This window comes from Nerophis lumbriciformis, linkage group LG11 (assembly GCF_033978685.3).
Source record: "Nerophis lumbriciformis linkage group LG11, RoL_Nlum_v2.1, whole genome shotgun sequence".
NCBI lineage: Eukaryota > Metazoa > Chordata > Actinopteri > Syngnathiformes > Syngnathidae > Nerophis > Nerophis lumbriciformis.
In genome coordinates, this window is record NC_084558.2 from 24,932,650 (window position 1) to 24,955,927 (window position 23,278).

General features: G+C 40.7%; 2 protein-coding genes across 2 annotated transcripts in view; both read left to right on the forward strand.

The window, feature by feature from the left end:
• The first annotated feature begins 93 nt into the window (after positions 1-93).
• On the forward strand, positions 94-12,529 carry sf3b4 (splicing factor 3b, subunit 4). Its single transcript, XM_061966127.2, has 6 exons — positions 94-200; positions 4,726-4,854; positions 11,161-11,700; positions 11,749-11,907; positions 11,981-12,136; positions 12,210-12,529. The coding sequence occupies exons 1-6, from the start codon at positions 167-169 to the stop codon at positions 12,380-12,382; spliced, it is 1,191 nt and encodes a 396-aa protein (XP_061822111.1). The 5' UTR covers positions 94-166; the 3' UTR covers positions 12,383-12,529.
• Positions 12,530-13,819: 1,290 nt separating this feature from the next.
• The window catches only part of LOC133610593 (synaptic vesicle glycoprotein 2A-like), a 28,599-nt gene continuing 19,140 nt past the window's right edge, over positions 13,820-23,278 (forward strand). The window contains exon 1 of the mRNA XM_061967007.2: positions 13,820-13,977. The gene's annotated coding sequence lies outside the window, so the exon portion shown is untranslated. The remainder of the gene's footprint in view (positions 13,978-23,278) is intronic.

Consider the following 23,278-nt stretch of genomic DNA (forward strand, 5'->3'; position numbering starts at 1 on the left):
ATATTCCAAGAGTTTATCATAACTTTAAATCATTAAACTAAAGAGAGAATTTCGGTTTCGCCTTAAACTAAATGGCAAAAATAAAAAGAGATTTCCAACTTCCGCCTACGACACCGGAGGAGGCGGGGCTTCTTTCCAAACGGCATCCCACCGTTGTTCATTCAACATGGCAGCGGGACCGATTTCCGAAAGAAACCAAGGTAATGCTATTGTTCAGTGCTTGCATTTGTTATCTTCCCTCAATGTTTGTAGTGTTGGCTGCCATTCAGACTCTTTGTTGGCTTCCCTAGGCTTCCTGCTTCGCTAATAATTGTTCACGCGCAAACACATGCCGGAGTCGTTAGCTTAGCTGCTCGCCGCTAATTTTTCTTAACACTATATCTAAACAACTCTTGTTAGCGGTCTAATATGTTCGTGTGTATTTGTTGTGATGATGCATAACTACCCTCGTTATTCTTTTTATTGTTCTTCGCAAATGGACGCAATACATACAGTTTGCTAGTGGATACTGTTAGCTTAGCAGGCTAAAAGTGCTTGTAAATGGAAGTGAGGAAAACTACGGCAAACCAAGAGAGACAATCCTCTCTTTGTAGTTGGTCGAGTCAGCATATATTTTGTGTTTTACAGTGTTATAAGTGCTGGGCGATATGGCTGAAACCTGTATCACGATATAAGTTTTGCTATAGTGGTCGATATTGATAATCATTGATATTTTCAAATGACTTATGGAAACTATGGACCAGGAAAAAAGTACACTATATTGCCAAAAATATTTGGCCACCCATCCGAATTAACAGAATCAGGTGTCCTAATCACTTTGCTCGGCCACAGGTGTATAAAATCAAGCACTTAGGCATGGAGACTGTTTCTACAAACATTTGTGAAAGAATGGGCCGCTCTCAGGAGCTCAGTGACTTTGCATAGTGCATAGAGGTCGCAGACTTTCTGCACAGTCAGTTTCTACAGAGCTCCAAACTTCTTGTGACCTTCCAATTAGCCCATGTACAGTACGCAGAGAGCTTCACGGTATAGGTTTCCAGGGCCGAGCAGCTGCATTTAAGCCATACATCATCAAGTCCAATGCAAAGTGTCGGATGCAGTGGTGTAAAGCACGTCACCACTGGACTCTAGAGCAGTGGAGACGCCTTCTCTGGAGTGATGAATCACACTTTTCCATCTGGTAATCTGATGGACGAGTCTGGGTTTGGAGGTTGCCAGGAGAACGGTGTATTTCGGACTGCATTGTGCCGAGTGTGAAATTTGGTGGAGGAGGAATTATGGTGTGGGGTTGTTTTTCAGGAGTTGGGCTTGGCCCCTTAGTTCCAGTGAAAGGAACTTTGAATGCTCCAGGATACCAAAACATTTTGGACAATTCCATGCTCCCAACCTTGTGGGAACAGTTTGGAGCGGGCCCCTTCCTCTTCCAACATGACTGTGCACCAGTGCACAAAGCAAGGTCCATAAAGACATTGATGACAGAGTGTGGTGTAGGGATGTCCCGATCCGATATTTGGATCGGATCGGCTGCCAATATTTGCCAAAAATTGCGTAACGGCAAGGCATGGGAAAATGCCGATCCAGATCCAGTTTAAAAAAAAACTCTGGTCCGTGTTTTCCAACGCACCAATTTAAATAATACATTCCACTTTTCTGCTGCTCCCTAATTTCCGTTCCGCATTTTCTAGCACACCTTCAACACATCCACAGGTCTGTGAATTCTCACGCAGTTGCTTTTAGCTGCTGGCAGTACACGACAGGCTCTTCTCACTCTTTCCTGTGTCTCCCTCTCACAGACAGCAAGTGCACCTTCTTACACACGTCACATACTGTCACGACATACGTCACATACGCATACGCCCTCGCGGAGCAGAGAGGTAGCAGCATGGCTAACGTTAGCTGTGATGCTAGCGCAGCCGTGCGAGCAACGCTCCCTCTAAGGTGCTCGCCTGTGCAATTGCGCACTGTTTAAGCGTCCTCTGCGCATAGCAAATCTATGCCACGCACAAAATCAAATAAAAAAATAAGCGCATAACAATTTTCGACACACGGACACGACAGAGAAAACAGTTTTCGTCATCATTGTTCAAATATTGTGACGTCTGTCGAGACACTTATCTCCATTCGGTGCCACACGCCCACACCATCAAAATGCCGAGGCAAAAATTTCCACATCAACACCGTATGAAAAAATTAGTGATTTTTTTAGTTGTGATTTCCTTCTCTGCATGAAAGTTTAAAAGTAGCATATATTAATGCAGTATGAAGAAGAATGTTTTAATGTAGACATGCAAGCCTTGAAAGAAAATTTTGAAAATCAAGAATACATTTCCTGCAAATGGATGCATTTCTACCCTATATTTTAACTTTAGATTTATTCTCATATCAAACTCTTTTGGCTGTCTTTTTGACACTTACATCCGGCGCCCCCCTTCACACCCTGGATTATAAATAATGTAAATAATTCAATGTGATTATCTTGTGTGATGACTGTATTATGATGATAGTATATATCTGATAGTATATATCTGTATCATGAATCAATTTAAGTGGACCCCGACTTAAACAAGTTGAAAAACTTATATTTAGTGTTCAATTGTACGGAATATGTACTTCACTGTGCAACCTACTAATAAAAGTCTCAATCAATCAATCAAAACACATAGAATCATCATACTGCTGTGATTATATGCATCAAGTGTTCATTCAAGGCTAAGGCAAAATATCGAGATATATATTGTGTATCGCAATATGGCCTTAAAATATCGCAATATTAAAAAAAGGCCATATCGCCCAGCCCTAGTTCAATGATGCCATTTCAGTTTGTCATGTATAATTTTGTCTATTTTGTGTTTATCCTTGAATAAACAGGTCAGTTTCTTGTTACCAACCATTGTGTATTATTCAAACTTCCCTAATTCAGCTGGCTAGTTGTTATCAAGAGTACTAAAGCCCTCTTCAACATGATTCTGACAGCTAAGTAGGCTAAATAACTTTAAACTTTAATACATGCTCGGATAGGCCAGTATCGGTCAGTATCGGTATCGGATCGGAAATGCAAAAACAATATCGGATCGGAAGTGCAAAAACCTGGATCGGGACATCCCTAGTGTGGTGTGGATGAAGTTGACTAGCCTGCACAGAGTCCTGACCTGAACCCGATAGGACACCTTTGGGATGAATTAGAACGGAGACTGAAAGCCAGGCCTTCTCGACCAACATCAGTGTGTGGCCTCACCAATGCGCTTTTGGAAGAATGGTCGAAATTTCCTATAAACACACTGCAACTTTGTGGACAGCCTTCCCAGAAGACTTGAAGCTGTAATAGCTGCAAAAGGTGGACCCACATCATATTGAACCCTATGGGTTAGGAATGGGATGGCACTTCAACTTCATATGTGAGTCAAGGCAGGTGGCCAAATACTTTTTGGCAATATAGTGTAGCTATCAAAGCAGAAAGGTAAGGAAAAGTCAACACAAACATGGAAAACAATCAACGTAAACAGAATTCTAAAATCACATTAAACACTTAACAATAATCTATTTAACTTAAGCTGCAGGAACGAGGACTTTGTAAGAAATGCTTAATAAATTGTAGCAAAATAGTGCAAAGTGTGAAAATGTAAGCATAGAGAAACCCGAGAATAATTCTTTTGCAGGTTAACTGTTAGGAAGTTATGGTTATGTAACATTTAATTTGGTCTGTTTTTCTTATTCAAGTATGAAAATGAATTTGTTATGCAGTAATAATAAATCAAATAGTATTGGACGAAATTATTATTGTAAAGTACCGGTAGCACATTTGTTATATTTGGTTATTTATTTTATCTATACAGTCCTGCACATTAGCTCCTACCGGTTTCCATACATTTGAATAGGGAACGGGTGAGGAATTAGGAGAAAAGGTGAGGGCAGTAAAGGACTACGATCCGTTTGAAAAAAAATTCTAAAAAACTGCCACACTGTTGACTGGACTTCCTGTTTTATCGACAATTCCTCCGCTCTTTGCAGCACTCATTTTTAGTTTTTCTTCTCACTACATGCAGAAAATAAACAGCGATACAGCAAGATGGCGCAACTAAACATAATAAATGATACTGTTCCATGATTGGCTGTTAAGCCTGTCCCTCCCATTGCTGACTGAACCTTTCCCCGCGAGTGCCATTGTTCATGCTAACAACTTTGCTTCATTCTATTCAATTTCCATCCATCCATCCATTTTCTACCGCTTATTCCCTTTGGGGTCGCGGGGGGCGCTGGAGCCTATCTCAGCTACAATCGAGCGGAAGGCAGGGTACACCCTGGACAAGTCGCCACCTCATGGCAGGGCCAACACAGATAGACAGACAACATTCACACTCACATTCACACACTAGGGCCAATTTAGTGTTGCCAATCAACCTATCCCCAGGTGCATGTCTTTGGAGGTGTTATTTCTTTCGACCAAAATACATGTATATCCAATGCTTTATGGAACACATTTTTTATTGATATAAATTACGTGTGTATAGCGATATACATTGATATCGTTTTATCGGCCTAGCCGTAAGTATTATTATTTCATATTTTACCTTTATTGTTTTTTAAATGATGGTGGAATTGGATTAGAATGTGCTCTGGACCACATGTTTTTCAGAGAGACAAAACAAGGCAGCCTACGGGCTCAAAAAGGGTTGTGCGTGGCTGCTTTAGTTGACTTTTGGTGTGTGTGTTTTTTTATTTGCACAGATGCCACGGTGTATGTGGGTGGCCTGGATGAGAAGGTGTCAGAGCCGTTATTATGGGAGCTTTTTTTGCAGGCTGGTCCTGTTGTCAACACACACATGCCTAAAGACAGGGTGACAGGACAACATCAAGGTAAGTTGATATTTACTTATACAAGATAAGGTTGCACCATATGAACGATACATGTTTGGCCGACAATGGAGCTTTGGCGGGTGGATCGATGCAAATATCAACAGTAACAATACCGAGTATAAAATCTGTTAAGAAAGGGCGGGTGATATGGTCTAAAATCTATATTTTGATTATATATTGCAGCCTTCCATGATAACGATAGATTCAATATTTATTTTGTATGTAAATGCTAAAATAACCATTTCAAAGCAGGTTACAAAGGCTCCTAAGGTGCTGACATATGCGTTACCATATTGCATCGATACTGGTAGTATTATTTTGTCAAACCTATTTTTATTCTACACGCTAATTTTCTGTTTCTGTTTTAACATGTTCTATTTATACTTATGTTAAATGTAATAAGCAGTTGTTTTTCTGTTGTTTGGATACTTTACATTAGTTTTGGACACTAGTACAAATTTGGTTATTAGTTCTGACACTGTTGCTTGGATTTTAATGACGCCACGTCCGGTTTATTAAATGTGCGTAGTGGTCAAGCACCGTCTGTTCTCAACGAGTACCCGGCGCCATTTTGCCTTTTGCGAAGAAAATTGCCCCTACGCTTGTGTTTTTTATGACTGTACGAACTGTTCAAATCTCAAAGGATAAAAGTTTTTTCAGAGTTCCTCAAGAAGTAATCAAGAAGAGCCAGTAGTGCACGATTTTACAAAAGACGACAACAAAAGTAGCACACACTCCATCCAGTTTGGCCTGGGCGATATGGCTTACAAATAAAATCTCAGTTTTTTTCACTAAAATGGATAATTGATATAAAACGGATAATCCTTTATCAGATGACAAATTTGATTAAGTAAAGGGATCTGTTCCATTGCATAGTTACCGGTAGTTTTTGCTCGTATCTGCTTTTTGCAGGAAGATGTATCCCCTTGCATACTCAGATAGTTTGCACATTGCTTGCTGCACAACAGCCATCTTGGATTGGTTGATCACTGCTTCATTTAACTTCCGGGAAGAAGTCACAAGCAATTGGTCATACCAAAGCCTATACTTAACATTTTCAAGATCATTGAATAATAAAAACGTTTTTATCACAATTATATTAAGACAAACACACAGGATGGCAGTGTAACATTATCAACTAGATGAAGCAATTTCTGTAGAAATTGCATGTGAATGTTCCAATGCTGAACTGAAATGCTAATGGAACGTGGAACGGATGTAATAGTTAGAATGTTTAAATGGTTTGAATGTTGAAGAGCTGACATTTGAATGTATGGTGAATATGTACATGCTAACGTGTATGCTAACATTAGCTTGTCGCTGTCAAACTTGCAAGACACTGCTGTGTCATCAACATGCATTATCATGATAGAACAATATCCTATCATATGTGTTGTCTATTGCACAACTCTAGTATCAGTGTATGGTTGATACTACAATGGTTAGATCAACATTTTTCATTTTATTTAACGCATTTTTCAAACTATAAGGCGTACTTAAAATCCCTTCATTTTCTCAAAAATGGACAGTGCGCCTTATAACCTGGTGCGCCTAATGCACGGAATAATTCTGGTTGTGCTTACCGACCTCAAAGCTATTTTGTTTGGTACATGGTGTAATGATAAGTGTCTAGGTAGATGGTAGTCACACATACCGTATTTTCCGCACTATAAGGCGCACCTAAAAACCACAATTTTTCTCAAAAGCTGACAGTGCGCCTAATAACCCGGTGCGCTTTATTACGATTCATTTTCATAAAGTTTCGGTCTCGCAACTTCGGTAAACAGCCGCCATCTTTTTTCCCGGTAGAACAGGAAGCGCTTCTTCTTCTACGCAAGCAACCGCCAAGGAAAGCACTCGCCCCCATAGAACAGGAAGCGCTTCACCCGCCCCCATAGAACAGGAAGCGCTTCACCCGCCCCCGGAAGAAGAAGAAAAAACGCGCGGATATCACCGTACGTTTCATTTCCTGTTTACATCTGTAAAGACCACAAAATGGCTCCTACTACGCGACAAGGATCCGGTTCATAAAAAGACGCAATCTCTCCATCCGCACACGGATTACTACCGTATTTCACAGCAACTGATATTCCTGTGAACTGCACTGTGGAACGGGAGCACGTACGGTGAATATTCGCACCACAGGGAATGAGGAGTCATCCTTCACTGTGGTTCTAGCTTGCCATGCTAACTTCCACCCATCCAAAAGAGACCTTTCCAGCCGGCGTCATCATAAAAGCTAACTCGAAGGGATGGATGGATGAAGAAAAGATGAGCGAGTGGTTAAGGGAAGTTTACGCGAAGAGGCCGGGTGGCTTTTTTCACACAGCTCCGAAGGCGAACACACCTTCACTAAGACGGGCAGATAGCGCCGGTCGACATACGCCAACATCTGCCAGTGGATCGTAAATGCCTGGGCAGATAGTTTCGGTCACAACTGTGGTCCGACCTTTCCGGAAGGCAGGATTCACAGAACTGCTGGACAACAGTGACACTGACTCCGGTGACTTCGACGAGACGGAACCGGCCATTTTGGATCCCGTATTCGCCCAACTTTTCAATTCGGACACCGAAGACGAAGAATTCGAAGGATTTACGAATGAAGAATAACTTCAGAAGGTGAGCGCTATGTTTATTTTGTGTGTTGTGACATTAACGTTCGAGCAACATTATGTTGCTATTGTTCTACACCATTTTGAATTTTACTATGTTTGTGATTGCACATTTGCGTACATTTTGGGACAGAGTTGTTAGAACGCTGGTTTTCAATATATTATTAAAGTTTGACTGAACTATCTGACTGTTTTTTTGACATTCACTTTAGCGCAGCGTTTTTTTGACATTCACTTTAGCGCAGCGTAGGCGCGGCTTTTAGTCCGGGGCGGCTTATTGGTGGACAAAATTATGAAATATGTAATTCATAGAAGGTGCGGCTAATAATCCGGTGCGCCTTATAGTGCGGAAAATACGGTAAGAGACATGTGTAGACTGCAATATAGTGCTAGTAAGCAGCACCAAAACTTTAAATGTTCCAATGAGAACATAGAACATTACACACAGCGCTCAAAAATATGTCAAAATGTTTTAGTACGACTTTGGTAAGCTATGAAGTCGCACCGCTTGATGGATTGACGGCGCATTACGGCTACCGTAGTCAGATGTACGAGTTTTGCTATGGTGTGTGTATAAGGACCGCAAAATGGCCCCCGTCAGCAGACATATTACCTGCCGTTTTGTTTCGCAATATTACGCAAAACCAACTTTTCTTTTTTTCTGGTACCCGCTGATCTGCATAAATCCTGAAAATTTACGAGCGTCCACCATTGTAGTCCGTCGATACGCTTCTTCTTTTTTTTATCTTCTTGTTATTCTAATATAAAGTAGCGTGAAGTTCTAACTTATATCTGTCAGTAGACTCGTCAGTCATATAACTTCAACTACTTCAACTTTAACAACCCCACCACATCAGACTGTGATGACAATGCAGTATGAAGTATAAACGATAAACCGTTGAATATTAACAGTATGTGAAAGTTCGTCTCCTGCCTTGTTTACTTCCCTGATGACCTCCTTAAAGTTTTGTAATCAATCAGAAATGTCAAACAGATCAAATGTGCCAAAATTGGGGAAATGTGGAGAGTGTTTTGCATATCACCCATCAAGCACTGTAGTGAATTTATATATTTGTAATTTTAAATTATATTTAGTGCTTGAACCGGTTTTATATAGTCCACAAAGTTCAATGAGCACTGCATGAGGTGTATTATATGCGACCGTGAGTTGACTTTATTTGTTGGTTAAAGTCAATTTACACTATGAGTGAGAAAACTTGTTTGGATTGGGTCTTATATATTGATGCTGTGCTCAGTATGTTTCCAAATGAAACTCCTGGTTGTCAATTACCGATTCTACCTTTGTCCAAAAGACGGCGGCAAGATCACTTTGATTAAAGTACCAGTAGAGTGGAAAAACAAATTGGCACTATATTGAAGCTACCGTATTTTCCGCACCATAAGGCGCCCTGGGTTAAAAGCCGCGCCTTCAATGAACGGCATATTTCAAAACTTTGTCCACCAATAAGCCGCCCCATGTTGTAAGCCGCATCTAACTGCGCTAAAGGAATGTCAAAAAAACAGTCAGATAGGTCAGTCAAACTTTAATAATATATTAAAAACCAGCGTTCTAACAACTCTGTTCACTCCCAAAATGTACGCAAATGTGCAATCACAAACATACGTATATCAACATGGACAGAGCTGCGTGAAAAAAGCCACCCGGCCTCTTCGCGTAAACTTAAACTTACCTTAACCACTCGCTCATCTTTTCTTCATCCATCCCTTCGAGTTAGCTTTTATGATGACGCCGGCTGGAAAGGTCTCTTTTGGCAAGGTCTTCCTTTTGAATATCACCACGGGTGGAAGTTAGCATGGCAAGCTAGAACCACAGTGAAGGATGACTTCTCATTCCCTGTGGTGCGAATATTCACCGTACATGCTCCCGTTCCACAGTGCGGTTCACAGGAATATCAGTTGCTGTGAAATACGGTAGTAATCCGTGTGCGGATGGAGAGATTGCGTCTTTTCATGAACCGGATCCTTGTCGCTTAGTAGGAGCCATTTTGTGGTCTTTACAGATGTAAACAGGAAATGAAACGTACGGTGATATCCGCGCGTTTTTTCTTCTTCTTCCGGGGGCGGGTGGTTGCTTACAGTAGAAGAAGAAGCGCTTCCTGTTCTATGGGGGCGGGTGCTTACCTTGGCGGTTGCTTGCGTAGAAGAAGAAGCGCTTCCTGTTCTACCGGGAAAAAAGATGGCGGCTGTTTACCTAAGTTGCGAGATCGAAACTTTATGAAAATGAATCTTAATATTTATCCATATATAAAGCGCACCGGGTTAAAAGCCGCACTGTCAGCTTTTGAGTAAATTTGTGGTTTTTAGGTGCGGCTAATGGTGCGGAAAATACGGTACATATATATATATATATATATATATATATATATATATATATATAATTTATAACACCAAAAGACTTGCAAAGTTTACGATTAAATAGATATGATCAAAACAATATCAATCTCACAGAGATTCCCGTGGCATTTTGAGAGATAATGAGCAAGCCAGTCAGTCACTTGATACTACACGTAGAGGTAGGAACCACAGATCCCTTCCCCATCAACAACAATGCTAATCATGAGGACTTTGTGAGAGCTAACGATTACTTTGGGACAAATGATGATCTAGAACCTTATGTTTTTTCGCCGGAAAATTAGGAGGATTGGCTACAAGTTTTCTAAGCTGTGTGCTAAACAGGTGCAGCTTTAGTGAAGCACGAAATACAAACAACAAACAAAATAAAACGATCGCTGCTCTTACTGCAATGACGACTGATGTGTTCATATGTTCCCGTTTAGATGAAGAATTAATCATCATTCACACAAAGGTTTAAACGTAAAAGTTGCTTCCTGCAGACACAAGTCTTCGGTTGTTGTGCATTTGTTTCCATGTCCGAGTATAAATTGATTGGCACAGATGAACAACTACTATATGTATGGCTGAATCGTTCTATTATCCAGATGAAAGTCATGATTTATAATCTAGAATAACTTTGGCAAGCCGAGATACGATGGAGCAGCGGAGTTAGCGCTCTGTTATCAATGCACCGCTAAAAATAGTTTGTCTACGTTAGCGCTTATATTAACAATATTGCTAATATTTGGTCAATATTCAGGTCATGTAAATAGTTTTGTATGGTTATTTAGAAAGTTTTGTGGGCGTAATAGAGAGCCCCCATTGACTCCTCTTAGCTGACTTTTTATTTATTTATGTATGTTGTAGAATGCATAAAAAAAGAACATCTCTTTCCAATGTTTGCTCATCTCCAATATGACTGATCTGCTGATATGTTTAGAGAGCAGAAGCGTTCCCATCGTGACGTCATCCCACCCCGAATTTACGGAAATTGCCAAAGACATTCTGAGCGGAATATTCAAAATGGCCGTCTGAAACTGTGGCATTTTGTGGTTTTTATGCTGTATTTTTTGGATTGCAAATAGAATTGGATATGTATAATTTATACAATAAATCACAATTAAGCGTATAAAGTCAACTTGTTTTTTCATTTACTGGTACTTTAAATTCACAGGGGACCAACTTCAGGCAAAAGCAGGCTGTGAGCCAATCTTCTTATTAAACTTGTGATGCCTCGCAGGCCAGAGCGTAGTTTGGACACCCCTGTTTTAGGCCATATCGCCCATCACTACTATGTGATGTAATTGGCAGCTGATACGACAATCTTTGCATGTTTCAGGGTATGGCTTTGTGGAGTTCCTTAGTGAAGAAGATGCCGACTACGCCATCAAAATCATGAACATGATCAAACTCTATGGCAAACCCATCCGAGTCAATAAGGCGTCGGCGCACAATAAAAACCTGGATGTGGGCGCCAACATCTTCATCGGCAACCTGGACCCGGAGATCGATGAGAAGCTCCTCTACGACACGTTCAGTGCGTTCGGTGTCATCCTCCAGACACCCAAGATCATGCGTGACCCTGACACGGGCAACTCCAAGGGCTACGCCTTCATCAATTTTGCCAGCTTCGACGCGTCGGACGCCTCCATCGAGGCCATGAATGGCCAGTACCTGTGCAACAGGCCCATCACCGTGTCCTACGCCTTCAAAAAGGACTCAAAAGGAGAGCGCCACGGCTCTGCCGCCGAGCGACTCCTCGCCGCCCAGAACCCGCTCTCGCAGGCGGACAGGCCTCATCAGCTGTTCGCCGATGCCCCTCCGCCACAGGCTGTCCCGCCGCCGGTCCTGACCTCAATGGGGCCCGGGATGATTGCAGGTAAAAGCCTTATGTAATCAAGTTGCTCCTTATTAAACATGACCGCAGCCTCTTTCCGTGCAGGGATGCCCCCCCCTGGAGCATTCCCTCCCATGCCACCTCCTGGGTCCATGCCTTCCATGCCGCCCAACATGGGGATGCACCATGGAGGCCCACAAGGCGTGCATCCACCCGGACCGCCGCCCTTCCCCGGCGCCATGCATGCAGGTACATGTTCAGCATGTATGAAATGTGTTACCATGGTGATGTTTGCACATGTAACACTTGCGGTGTCCCTTAGGTCTGCAGATGCCAATGCCCCCTCCAGCGCCTCCTGGCATGGGGCCACCACCTCCAGCACCTCCAGGCTCAAATCAAGGCCGTGCACCGCCACCTCCCGGCATGCCTCCACCGCCCATGGGCATGCCACACCGGGCCCCCTACGGACCACCCATGGGTACGCAACCGTCCACTCCTCGCTGTCGTTTACTTTATACAGTTTACATTATTTCTCTCTGTGCCACTTTTAGGTCACCCCGTGCCCCCCGGTATGAGAGGACCCCCTCCTCCCATGCCTCCGCCGGGCTACGGCGCCGCTCCCCCTCGCCCTCCTCCCTTTGGCTTCCAGAGAGCTCCCCCCATGCCACCAAGGCCGCCCGTTGCCCCGCCCCGGGTTCCTTTAGGAGCACCCATGCCACCCTAATTCCTAACATTACAAAAAAAATCCCTTCTTTTTTTTTTTAAGAAAACATCAAAACAAGTTTGTAAGGTTGCTTATTTTAATGATGCCTTTGTATTATGGGGTCACTGTACAGATGAAAGACCGCTGATGAATAAAATCTTTAGTACACGTTTGCTACACGTCTTAAAACCACACAGGTAAGTATTTTTTTTTTTTATTTACTTGAAGGAAAATTTCTGATTGAAACGTTTTGAGCAAAAAATGTCTTTGCAGCTTAGGTTATTTATTTTAGCTTTGAAATATTTAACTGGTAAACTGTTTTAAAAAAATAAATATTTTAGACAATATTTGACACAAACTGAACTATTTCCGGATTCTGATTGGTTGAAAATATGACAAGTTAGTATTTAAACAGCATCATGAAGTATAGTATAAATAATTTTCAAAATCATAAAGTGATGCTTGTACATCTATTAAAAATTAGTTTTGGATTCAACCATAACTTTAGTCATTAACAAGCTTGGTGAGAATTTTCTTCCAGTTGTGGTCAATTTTGTTTGTTGCTGACATTTATATTAGTTCATGTTTCATGTTCAGACTTTGCTGGTTTTTACCAGCACTTGAGATGTCAAAATGGACCAAAAATAGTATTTTTCTATCAACTTTCTTAACGTTGGGCCATTTTTAAACCTACAATAGATGCCCTGCGGATACGTTGTGGGTGTCTACCCTGCAGGGTTGTACTTTAGCAGTGGTTCTCAAACTTTTTTCACAGAGTACTGCCCCATAAATGACCAACATTAAAATACAGTAGCATAGTCAGCCTAAGTATTCATGAAAAGCAAGGCAGAGGTTTAATTTAATAAGTATATTTACAATTGTAGCATTACACACAGTTTGAACAGTAACACTGTTTGAATATGCCAAAATGACAAAGTAATTATTTGGCATACCACAGTTTGAGAACTGTACTATAGTATCCATCCATCCATTTTCTACCGCTTGTCCTGTTCGGGGTTGCAGGAACCTATCTCAGCTGCACATAGGCGGAAGGCGGAGTACACCCTGGACAAGTCGCCATCTCATCACAGGGCCAACACTCAAATGCCAATTATATTTATCTGGCAATCTGTTCAGTTAGCAAGCAGGTGGATCCACCAGCTTCTCATTTGCATCTTCACACGGTGACGCGCGATGACGTCATGTGACAGTTACATTGCACTTTATCACCTCGCCCGGCCGTGGCACTTGATTGCTGCAAGTCGGACTGGTGCGGCGAGTGGTCGCCATGGCAACGGGAGTCAGGTGTGCCCGCACGTGCGTGTCCACACGTATTCGGCGCGACTGTGCGGTCGATCGTGTGATCACGTGACGACGTTTGCTTCGCACTGTAACGGAAACATAAAAAAAAAAAATGCATGTAATGACAATGTGTGCGTATGTGCGCCAAGAGGGGGAGGGGGGCACGGTCGTGATGACTGTGTGTGTGTGGAAGGCGTGGGCTTCTCCACAGCATCATCATCACTCGCTTCACAGCAACAGCCTCCTCCTCTTCCTCCTCCTCACCGCCACCATCCTCATCCTCACCAGGGTTGAGACGTCGCAGGCTTCACGGGGTGAGTCGTCATATTTACCAAATATCAATGTTGCCAATCATGGCGCCTCTTTTCCGTATCTTGATTGACGTTTCACCCGCACGCCAAGTGGGGGGGAGAGACGATGGGTGTGTTCTTTTCCACGCAACAATTAACGCACCATTTGTTTTCCTGGGTGTGTGTGTTGGGCCTGCCTTCTCATTCAAATCGTGACAAGCTGGATTTAGCTCTTATAGCCACTCACATTATTTCCACCTGCGTGTGTATTTGCACATGAAAAAAAATATATATATATATATAAAAATGTGTGTGTGTGTGTGTGTGTGTTTGCGATGCTCGGCCTTTTTTTCCCTTCCCGGGAGCAGAGAGACATTATGGAGGCTTCATTTGCACAATATGACTCTTGCACCTGCGCTGCCTGCCACACACAATGCACATGCAAATATGATGGAGCAAACTCAGCTGTTGCTCATTATTGATCAATTATCCTTTCAGAGTCGCTCCTGCAGTGTCTCATGTTGGAGAAAATAGAAGAAAAGCGCGCACACCTGCTTCATTACATTAGGAGACATATTACTGTACTCAATGATCTGATCATTGGTGTCATTTTACACACAAACAGTGTTGTATGTCCTCACACAACACGATCTACAAGCTACTGAAAAGACGCCAGTCAAAGATCCTCTATACGTCGGGAGGGCTGTGCCGTTTATAAGGGTCGACTGCAAAAATAAAAGGCAAGTCAAAGGACCCCTAAGGATGCTAGTATGTGACAACATCCCCGCTATGTTTGAAGACCTACACCATAAAACAAAAAATCAAAACGCTAGTCAAAGATCCTCCGCATAGGCAATCAGCTTAAGGACCTACTGACAAAAATATTGACTGAGATCCTCTGACAAGAGTGTTCTGCTGTTTAAATATATATATATATATATATATATATATATATATATATATATATATATATATATATATATATATATATATATATATACTGCAAACATGTGACAAGAAAATTTTGCTGTTTTTAGGAACTTACTGGATAAAAATGCTGGCCAAAGATTCTCTATATGATGGGAGCGCTCTGCTTTTTTTATACTGCAGAAAAAAAACGTTAGTCAAAGATCCTCAACTTGACAGGAGCGCTCAGCTGTTTTGGAAGGACCTGTTGAGTTTAGTGGAAGCCCTCTGGTCCTAACACCTAGTGTGTATGCACCTATGCACGGCACAACCGAAGGGCCCAGATATATAATCAGTTATATACTCCAGAGTGTAATCAAAGATTGGAATCACAAAATAGTTAATCACGTATGTTGATCATAGTAATCAAGTGTGTTAAAACATGTTAATCAAGTGAGGAACATGTGTAGTATCCTAGTATGATAAAAGAAAAGTACTTAGGAGTGAATGAAGGGAAAGAAAAGTCATAGCCGATGAATGACCCTCTAAAGCGTACGTGACTAAACTGATCAGAAGCAGATGGTGAGGTCAATTACCGGAATCTAACATGTGGCAAAAAAAACAAAAACCTTCATCAAAGATCCTTTATATGGCAGGAGGACCCTGCCTTTTTTGAGAACGTGCTGAAAAAAAAAATGCTCGTCAAAGATCCTCTACATAACAAGAACGCTCTGCTGGTTTTTTTTTTGGAACATACTGGGGAAGAAAATGCTGAGATCCTCAATATGACAGGAGCCCTCTGCTGTTTTAAGGACCTACTGCAAAACAATTCTAGACAAATATCCTGTACATGACAAGAGCGCTCAGTTACATAAAAAAATACTGCACAAATAAATAAAAAAAACTCTAGTCAAAGCTCAGCTGTTTTGGAAGGACCAGCTGCAAAAAAAAAATGTTCATCAAAGATCCTCAATATGGCAGGAGCACCCTGCCCTTTTTGAGGACCTGCTGAAAAGAAAAATGCTCGTCAAAGATCCTCTACATGACAAGAATGCTTTGCTGTTTTTTTGGAACATACTGAAAAAAAATGCTGACCAAAGATCTTCTATGTGATAGGAGCACTCTGCTGTTTTTGATAACCTACCGCAAAAAGAAAACGCTAATCAAAGATCCTCAATGTGGCAGGAGCACCCTGCCCTTTTTGAGGACCTGCTGAAAAGAAAAATGCTCGTCAAAGATCCTCTACATAACAAGAACGCTTTGCTGTTTTTTTGGAACATATTGAAAAAAAATGCTGACCAAAGATCCTCTATGTGATAGGAGCACTCTGCTGTTTTTGATAACCTTCCGCAAAAAGAAAACGCTAATCAAAGATCCTCAATATAACAGGAGCCCTCTGCTGTTTTAAGGACCTGCTGCAAAACAATTCTAGACAAATATCCTGTACATGACAAGAGCGCTCAGTTACATAAAAAAAATACTGCACAAATAAATTAAAAACTCTAGTCAAAGATCCTCTATATCAGAAAAGTGCTCAGCTGTTTTGGAAGGACCAGCTGCAAAAAAAAAAATGTTCATCAAAGATCCTCTATATGGCAGGAGCACCCTGCCCTTTTTGAGGACCTGCTGAAAAGAAAAATGCTCGTCAAAGATCCTCTACATAACAAGAACGCTTTGCTGTTTTTTTGGAACATATTGAAAAAATGCTGACCAAAGATCCTCTATGTGATAGGAGCACTCTGCTGTTTTTGATAACCTTCCGCAAAAAGAAAACGCTAATCAAAGATCCTCAATATGACAGGAGCCCTCTGCTGTTTTAAGGACCTGTTTCAAAAAAATTCTCGACAAATATCCTGTACATGACAAGAGCGCTCAGTTACATAAAAAATACTGCAAAAAAAACCCAAAACTGTTGTCTAAGATCCTCTATATCAGAGGAGCACTCAGCTGTTTTAGAAGGACCAGCTGCAGAAAAAAAAATTTCATCAAAGATCCTCAATATGGCAGGAGCACCCTGCCCTTTTTGAGGACCTGCTGAAAAGAAAAATGCTCGTCAAAGATCCTCTGCATGACAAGAACGCTTTGCTGTTTTTTTGGAACACATTGAAAAAAAATGCTGACCAAAGATCCTCTATGTGATAGGAGCACTCTGCTGTTTTTGATAACCTACCGCAAAAAGAAAACGCTAATCAAAGATCCTCAATATGACAGGAGCCCTCTGCTGTTTTAAGGAACTGCTGCAAAAAAAATCTAGACAAATATCCTGTACATGACAAGAGCGCTCAGTTACATAAGAAAATACTGCACAAATAAATAAAAAACTCTAGTCAAAGATCCTCTATATCAGAGGAGCGCTCAGCTGTTTTGGAAGGACCAGCTGCAGAAAAAAAATGTTCATCAAAGATCCTCAATATGGCAGGAGCACCCTGCCTTTTTTGAGGACCTGCTGAAAAGAAAAATGCTCGTCAAAGATCCTCTACGTAACAAGAACGCTTTGCTAATTTTTTGGAACATACTGGGAAAAAAATGCTGAAATCCTCTATAGGATAGGAGCACTCTGCTGTTTTTGATAACCTACCGCAAAAAGAAAACGCTAATCAAAGATCCTCAATATGACAGGAGCCCTCTGCTGTTTTAAGGACGAGCTTTAAAAAAAATTGTAGACAAATATCCTGTAAAAGACAAGAGCGCTCAGTTACATAAAGAAAGACTGCAAAAATAAAATAAATTGTAGTTAAAGATCCTCTATACGACAGGAGCGCTCAGCTATTTTGTAAGGACCTACTGCAAAAAAGGCAGGCCAAAGATCCTTCCATTCAACTGCTTTAGAAAAATCTACTGCAAAAAAAAAGTTTGTCAAAGATCCCCTATCTGACAGGCGCACTCTGCAGTTTTCAAAGACCTACTGCTAAAATGCTGACCAAACATTCTCTATATAACAGGAGTGCGTTGCTGTTTTTGAGAACTTACTGAGAAAAACAACTAGCCAAAGATCCACTATGTGACAGGAGCGATCTTCTGTTTTTAAGAACTAACTGAAAAAAAAAAAAACCTAGTCAAAGAGCCTTTATCTGACAGAAGCGCGCTGCTATTTTCAAGGCCCTACTGCCAAAACACTGGGAAAAGATCCTTTATATGACAGGAGTACTCTGTGTTTTAAAATAACCTATTATAAAAAAAAAAAACGCTAGTCAAAGATCTTCCATATGACAGGAGTGCTCTAATGTTTTAAAAATCTACTGCAAAAAAACTAGTAAAAATCCTCTATACTACAGGAGTGTTGTCTTTTTTTCAAATACCTACTCCAAAAACACAGGCCAAAGATTCTCTATATGACAGGAGCACACTGCAAGAACTTATGTCAAAAAAAGGATCCTTTAAATGACAGGAGCACTCTGCTGTTTCTAAGGATTTACTGCAAAAACACAGGCCAAAGATCCTCTATAGGACAAGAGGGCTCTGCCTTTTAAGAACTTACTAAAAAAATGGTTGTGAAAGATCATTTAAATGACAGGAGCGCTCTGCTGTTTTTAAGGACCGACTGCAAAAAAGATCCTCTATACAGGAGGGCTGTGTTGTTTGTAAAAACTTACTAAAAACACAGGTCAAAGATCCTCAACATGACAGGGGCCCTCTGTTGTTTTGAAGGACCTATTAAAAACACTAGTTAAAGCTTCTCTATATGACAGGAGTGCTGTACTGTTTTTAAATACTTACAAAAAATACCAGTCAAAGATCGTCTATATAACAGGAGTGCTCTGTTGTTTTTTTTAGAACAGGAGTCAAAGATCCTCTGTATTAAAAGAGCACACTGCTTTATAAAAAACTTACTGAAAAAAAACTCAAGTCAAAGATCTTTTATATGACAAGGGAGCTCTGTTGTTTGTAAGGAAAAAGCACTAGTTAAAGATCCTCTATATGAAAGGGGTGCTCTGAACAGAATTTTTAGAACAGAATTTAAAGATCCTTGGTATTAAAGTAGCACAATGCACCACGCCTCCTGTTTGTGGGTTGGGCTCTTGGGGGTGATGGGGCCGTGCTCTGGCTCCCACGCACTCTGGGAGTCGAATGTATTGTACATGCAAATTCACATATGCTCACATACGTACATAGATACCTACGCTCCCACATACATACACAAATACAGTACATATTTACCTACCTAATGTTCGTACATCCACACGCACATTCAATATACAAACATACACATACTGTACATATACATTCACTGTACAAACACATATACACATTCTGTACATATACAAGTACATATGCATACTTACACTCATGCACATAATCACGTTTCATCAAACATATATTAACGTTGTTGCCCTAGGGTAAACTGGGTGTAACACATGGCACACTGACAAAGCTTAACCGATTGTGACTATAACAATCTACAAGGTTAATGTAGGTTGCTTCTCTTTCTCCCCCTCCATTTTTCTGCATTCTTTCGTATCTCAAGTTATCATTACGTATATGTATTGTTGCATTTAAACAACTGTATTGTTGATAATAAAGGTAAATTATTGGTATTGTTCATTATCAATAGCGCTATTTCTATTGGTATTTGTATTGATCCATTTGTAGTGTAATAATGCTCATTGTCATTTCTGTATTATTTTTTATTTTTCGCTAACTGCTTATTTGCTATTACTTTTACCATCATATTTGTACATGTCATATTTGCTGATGTTGCTCTATTGTTGTTGTTGTTGTTGTTTGCTGTTGTTGTTTTTGTCTCTCTGTCTAATCCCCCTCTTGTCCCCACAATTTCCCCCTCTGTCTTCTTTTTTTTTCTCTTTCTATCCCCTCCTGCTCCGGCCCGGCTGCACTAAATGATAATATAAATACATTTAATAAAGTCAAATACAAATAAGGCAACAAGAGAAGTATGCTACACTTCTCTTTTGTAAAGTAAATCTGAACAGCCGATATGGGCATCTACATCAACTATATGATTTGCCTGAGAAGCTGGACAGGACACACAAAAAAAAAAAAAAAAAAAAAAGTAGCACAATGCTTTAAAAAAAATTTTTTTTTTAAACTTACTGGAAAAAATCCTAAAGTCAAATATCCTTTATATGACAGGAGCGCTCTGTTGTTTTTCAGGACCTACTACAAAAAACACTAGTTAAAGATCTCCGTACTAAAGGAGCGCACTGCTTTATTAAAAAACTTACTGGAAAACACACAAGTCAAAGATCCTCTATATGACAGGGGCGCTCTGTTTTTTTTTTAAGGACCTACTGCAAAAACACTAGTCAAAGATCCTCTAAATGGCAGGAGTGCTCTAGTTTTTTTTAAATTACTAAAAACACTATGGCAGGTGGCGACTTGTCCAGGGTGTACCCCGCCTTCCGCCCGAATGCAGCTGAGATAGGCTCCAGCACCCCCCGTAACCCCGAAAGGGACAAGCGGTAGAAAATGGATGGATGGACTATGGCAGGAGTGCTCTGCTGTTTTTTTAGAACAAAAGTCAAAGATCCTTGCTATTAAAGGAGCGCACTGCTTTAAAAAAAAAAAAAAAAAAAAACTTTCTGAAAAAAAAACCTCAAGGCAAAGATCTTTTATACGACAGGAGTGTGCTGTTGTTTTTAAGGACTTGCTGTAAAAACATTTGTTAAAGATCCTCTGTAAGACAGGAGTCCTTATCTGTTTTTAAAAACTTACTAAAAAAAAAACACCAGTCAAAGATCCTCTATATTGCAGGGGTGCGTTGCTGTTTTTTAGAACTTACTGCAAAAAAACAAAAACACGAGTCAAAGATCCTCTATATCAGTGTTTTTCAACCTTTTTTGAGCCAAGGCACATTTTGTTCATTGAAAAAATGTGGAGGCACACCACCAGCAGAAATCATTAAAAAATGAAACTCAGCAGCTGATATTGACAATAAAAAGTTGTTCTCACAAGTGTTGGATCTGAATTCAAACCATAACCAACCATGCATCACTATAGCTCTTGTCTCAAAGTAGGTGTACTGTCACGACCTGTCACATCACGCTGTGACTTATTTGGAGTTTTTTGGTGTCTTCCAGTGTGTAGTGTTTTAGTTTTTGTCTTGCACTCCTATTTTGGTGGCCTTTCCTGTTTTGTTGGTATTTTCCTGTAGCAATTTCATGTCTTTATTGAGCGCTATTCCCCGCACCTGCATTGTTTTAGCAATCAAGGCTATTTAAGTTGTCGCTATCCTTCTTTGGGCGGACATTGTTGATTGTCATGTCATGTTCGGATGTACTTTGTGGACGCCGTCTGCTCCACAGTAAGTCTTTGCTGTCGTCCAGCATTCTGTTATTGTTTACTTTGCAACCAGTTAAGTTTTACTTTCGTTTTGCATAGCCTTCCCTAAGCTTCAATGCCTTTTCTTAGCGGCACTTGCATTTTGTTTATTTTTAATTTAAGCATTAGATACCTTTTTACCTGCACGTTGTCATCTGCATATTGTGATCACGACAAACCATGTTCCTGACATCTACAAAGCAATTAGCTACCTGCTGCCACCTACTGATATGGAAGAGTATTACACGGTTACTCTGCCGAGCTCTAGACAGCACCGACACTCAACAACGGCACATTTGCAGATTATAATTACTGGTTTGCCAAAAATATTTTTAACCCAAATAGGTGAAATTACATAATCTCCCACGGCACACCAGACTGTATCTCACGCCGTGGCACAGTGGTTGAAAAACACTGCTCTATATGACAGAAGTGGGCGGCTGTTATTGATGTCTGATGTCATTCATGGGCCAGATTAAGCCAATCACCTTTGGCCAAACTCAGGAAGTGATTAACTGCAGGTGTTTGCTGCAGCCTTCAGAGGTTTAATGACAAGCACAACACTTTCCATGCATGAGTACGGTGGCCCTCAAGGACCAAAACAAGGAAAGACACTGCAGCACAAACATTCCACATAAAGCCAAGACATGAATGCTGCTTGTTGGGTTTGCAGGCGGCGACTAAATCACTTTTCTCAATTTCACGCCTGACTTGTTTCAACGTCCTGTGCCTCCATTTGTTGGTGGTGGGTAAACAACGTCAGCGCTCGCTTAGCTGGGAGCTTTTCACGCAGTCCTTCACGGCCAAAAGTCCAAATCTGCACACATTTATCCTCAGTCTGCCTCAAACGGCAAAACATCTTCTTCCACGGGAAACATAGATGTGGTCAGTTCCAGGGTTAAACCGTCGCCTTTAACTAACTGTCCAGGACTTTTCAGGGACCATTTGAGCTGTCATTCAAGTGTAAAAAGAAGTGACGGACACTTACAGTACGTTACCACCAAATACTGATGACTTTCTGGCAGTGTACATTATGGTCACCATCTTGTACTGAGCAGCCTGGATAGAGACGTGCGTACAGTACAGTACAGTGCTGTACTGTACAAGGCTACGGTTGTTATTATTATAACATTTTTCAGCTTATTTTGCGAAAAAAAAAAAAAAAGGTAGCAAAGAAAAATTTTTTTTTCTTTAATACTATTATTACATTCTCAACAGCCATACACGTGTAAACATAGGTTAACAAAAAATGCATTTACTAATGTGGTCGCCATATTGTATTGAGCAGCCAGGACGGAAACACAATGCTCGCACTGTACAGTGTTTTCATTTTCCATCCATTGCTGGTAAACCTTAAGCTCATGACGCCGTATGTTCCATGATGCAGACACTTTTGTTACTGGATACTTTCTAATCTACCTTGGAGACTTGGCATGTGTAAGTAATATGTAACTATCAGTGTTTTAAACTTGTTTTTATTGACAGATGTGGTGTTTTACCGCAAAATTGTTCAATTAAGGACACTTATTACATATGTCTAACTTGTGTGATATTGTGTGCTTAGCTGTCGTGTAGCTGCTAGCTCCTAGTATATAGCCTACCATGTTTACCTTTCGTAAATGTGTCCCGATACAACATTTGATCACTTCTGATACGATACCGATGATATAACCTTAAGTATTGGCCGATACTGATATTAATCGGATTCGATATCAGCACAAATCCTATCACATACTTTTTTATTATTTTGTGGTGTGGAATGTTATAAAAGGTTTGATCAAGTCAAATTACTCAGACAGCAACGGTAGGTACGGAAAACACTAGCGAGCTGTCTTTAAATTGAAGTGTAGTGGTCATTTTGTTTTTCGGCGACACCGAGTGTTCACAATAATTTGTGACCTTAAGCTCATGGCGCTGTAAATTGAATGATGCAGACACGTTTGTTACTGGATACTTTTTAATACTTATTACAGTATATTTATTTTGATACTTGTTCATATTAACAAATGTGGCAATATTGTTCAATTAAGGACACTTATTACATATGTCTAGCTTGTGTGCTATTGTGTGCTTAGCTGTTGTGTAGCTGCTAGCGCCTAGTATGTAGCCTACCATGTTTACCTTTTGTAAATGTGTCCCT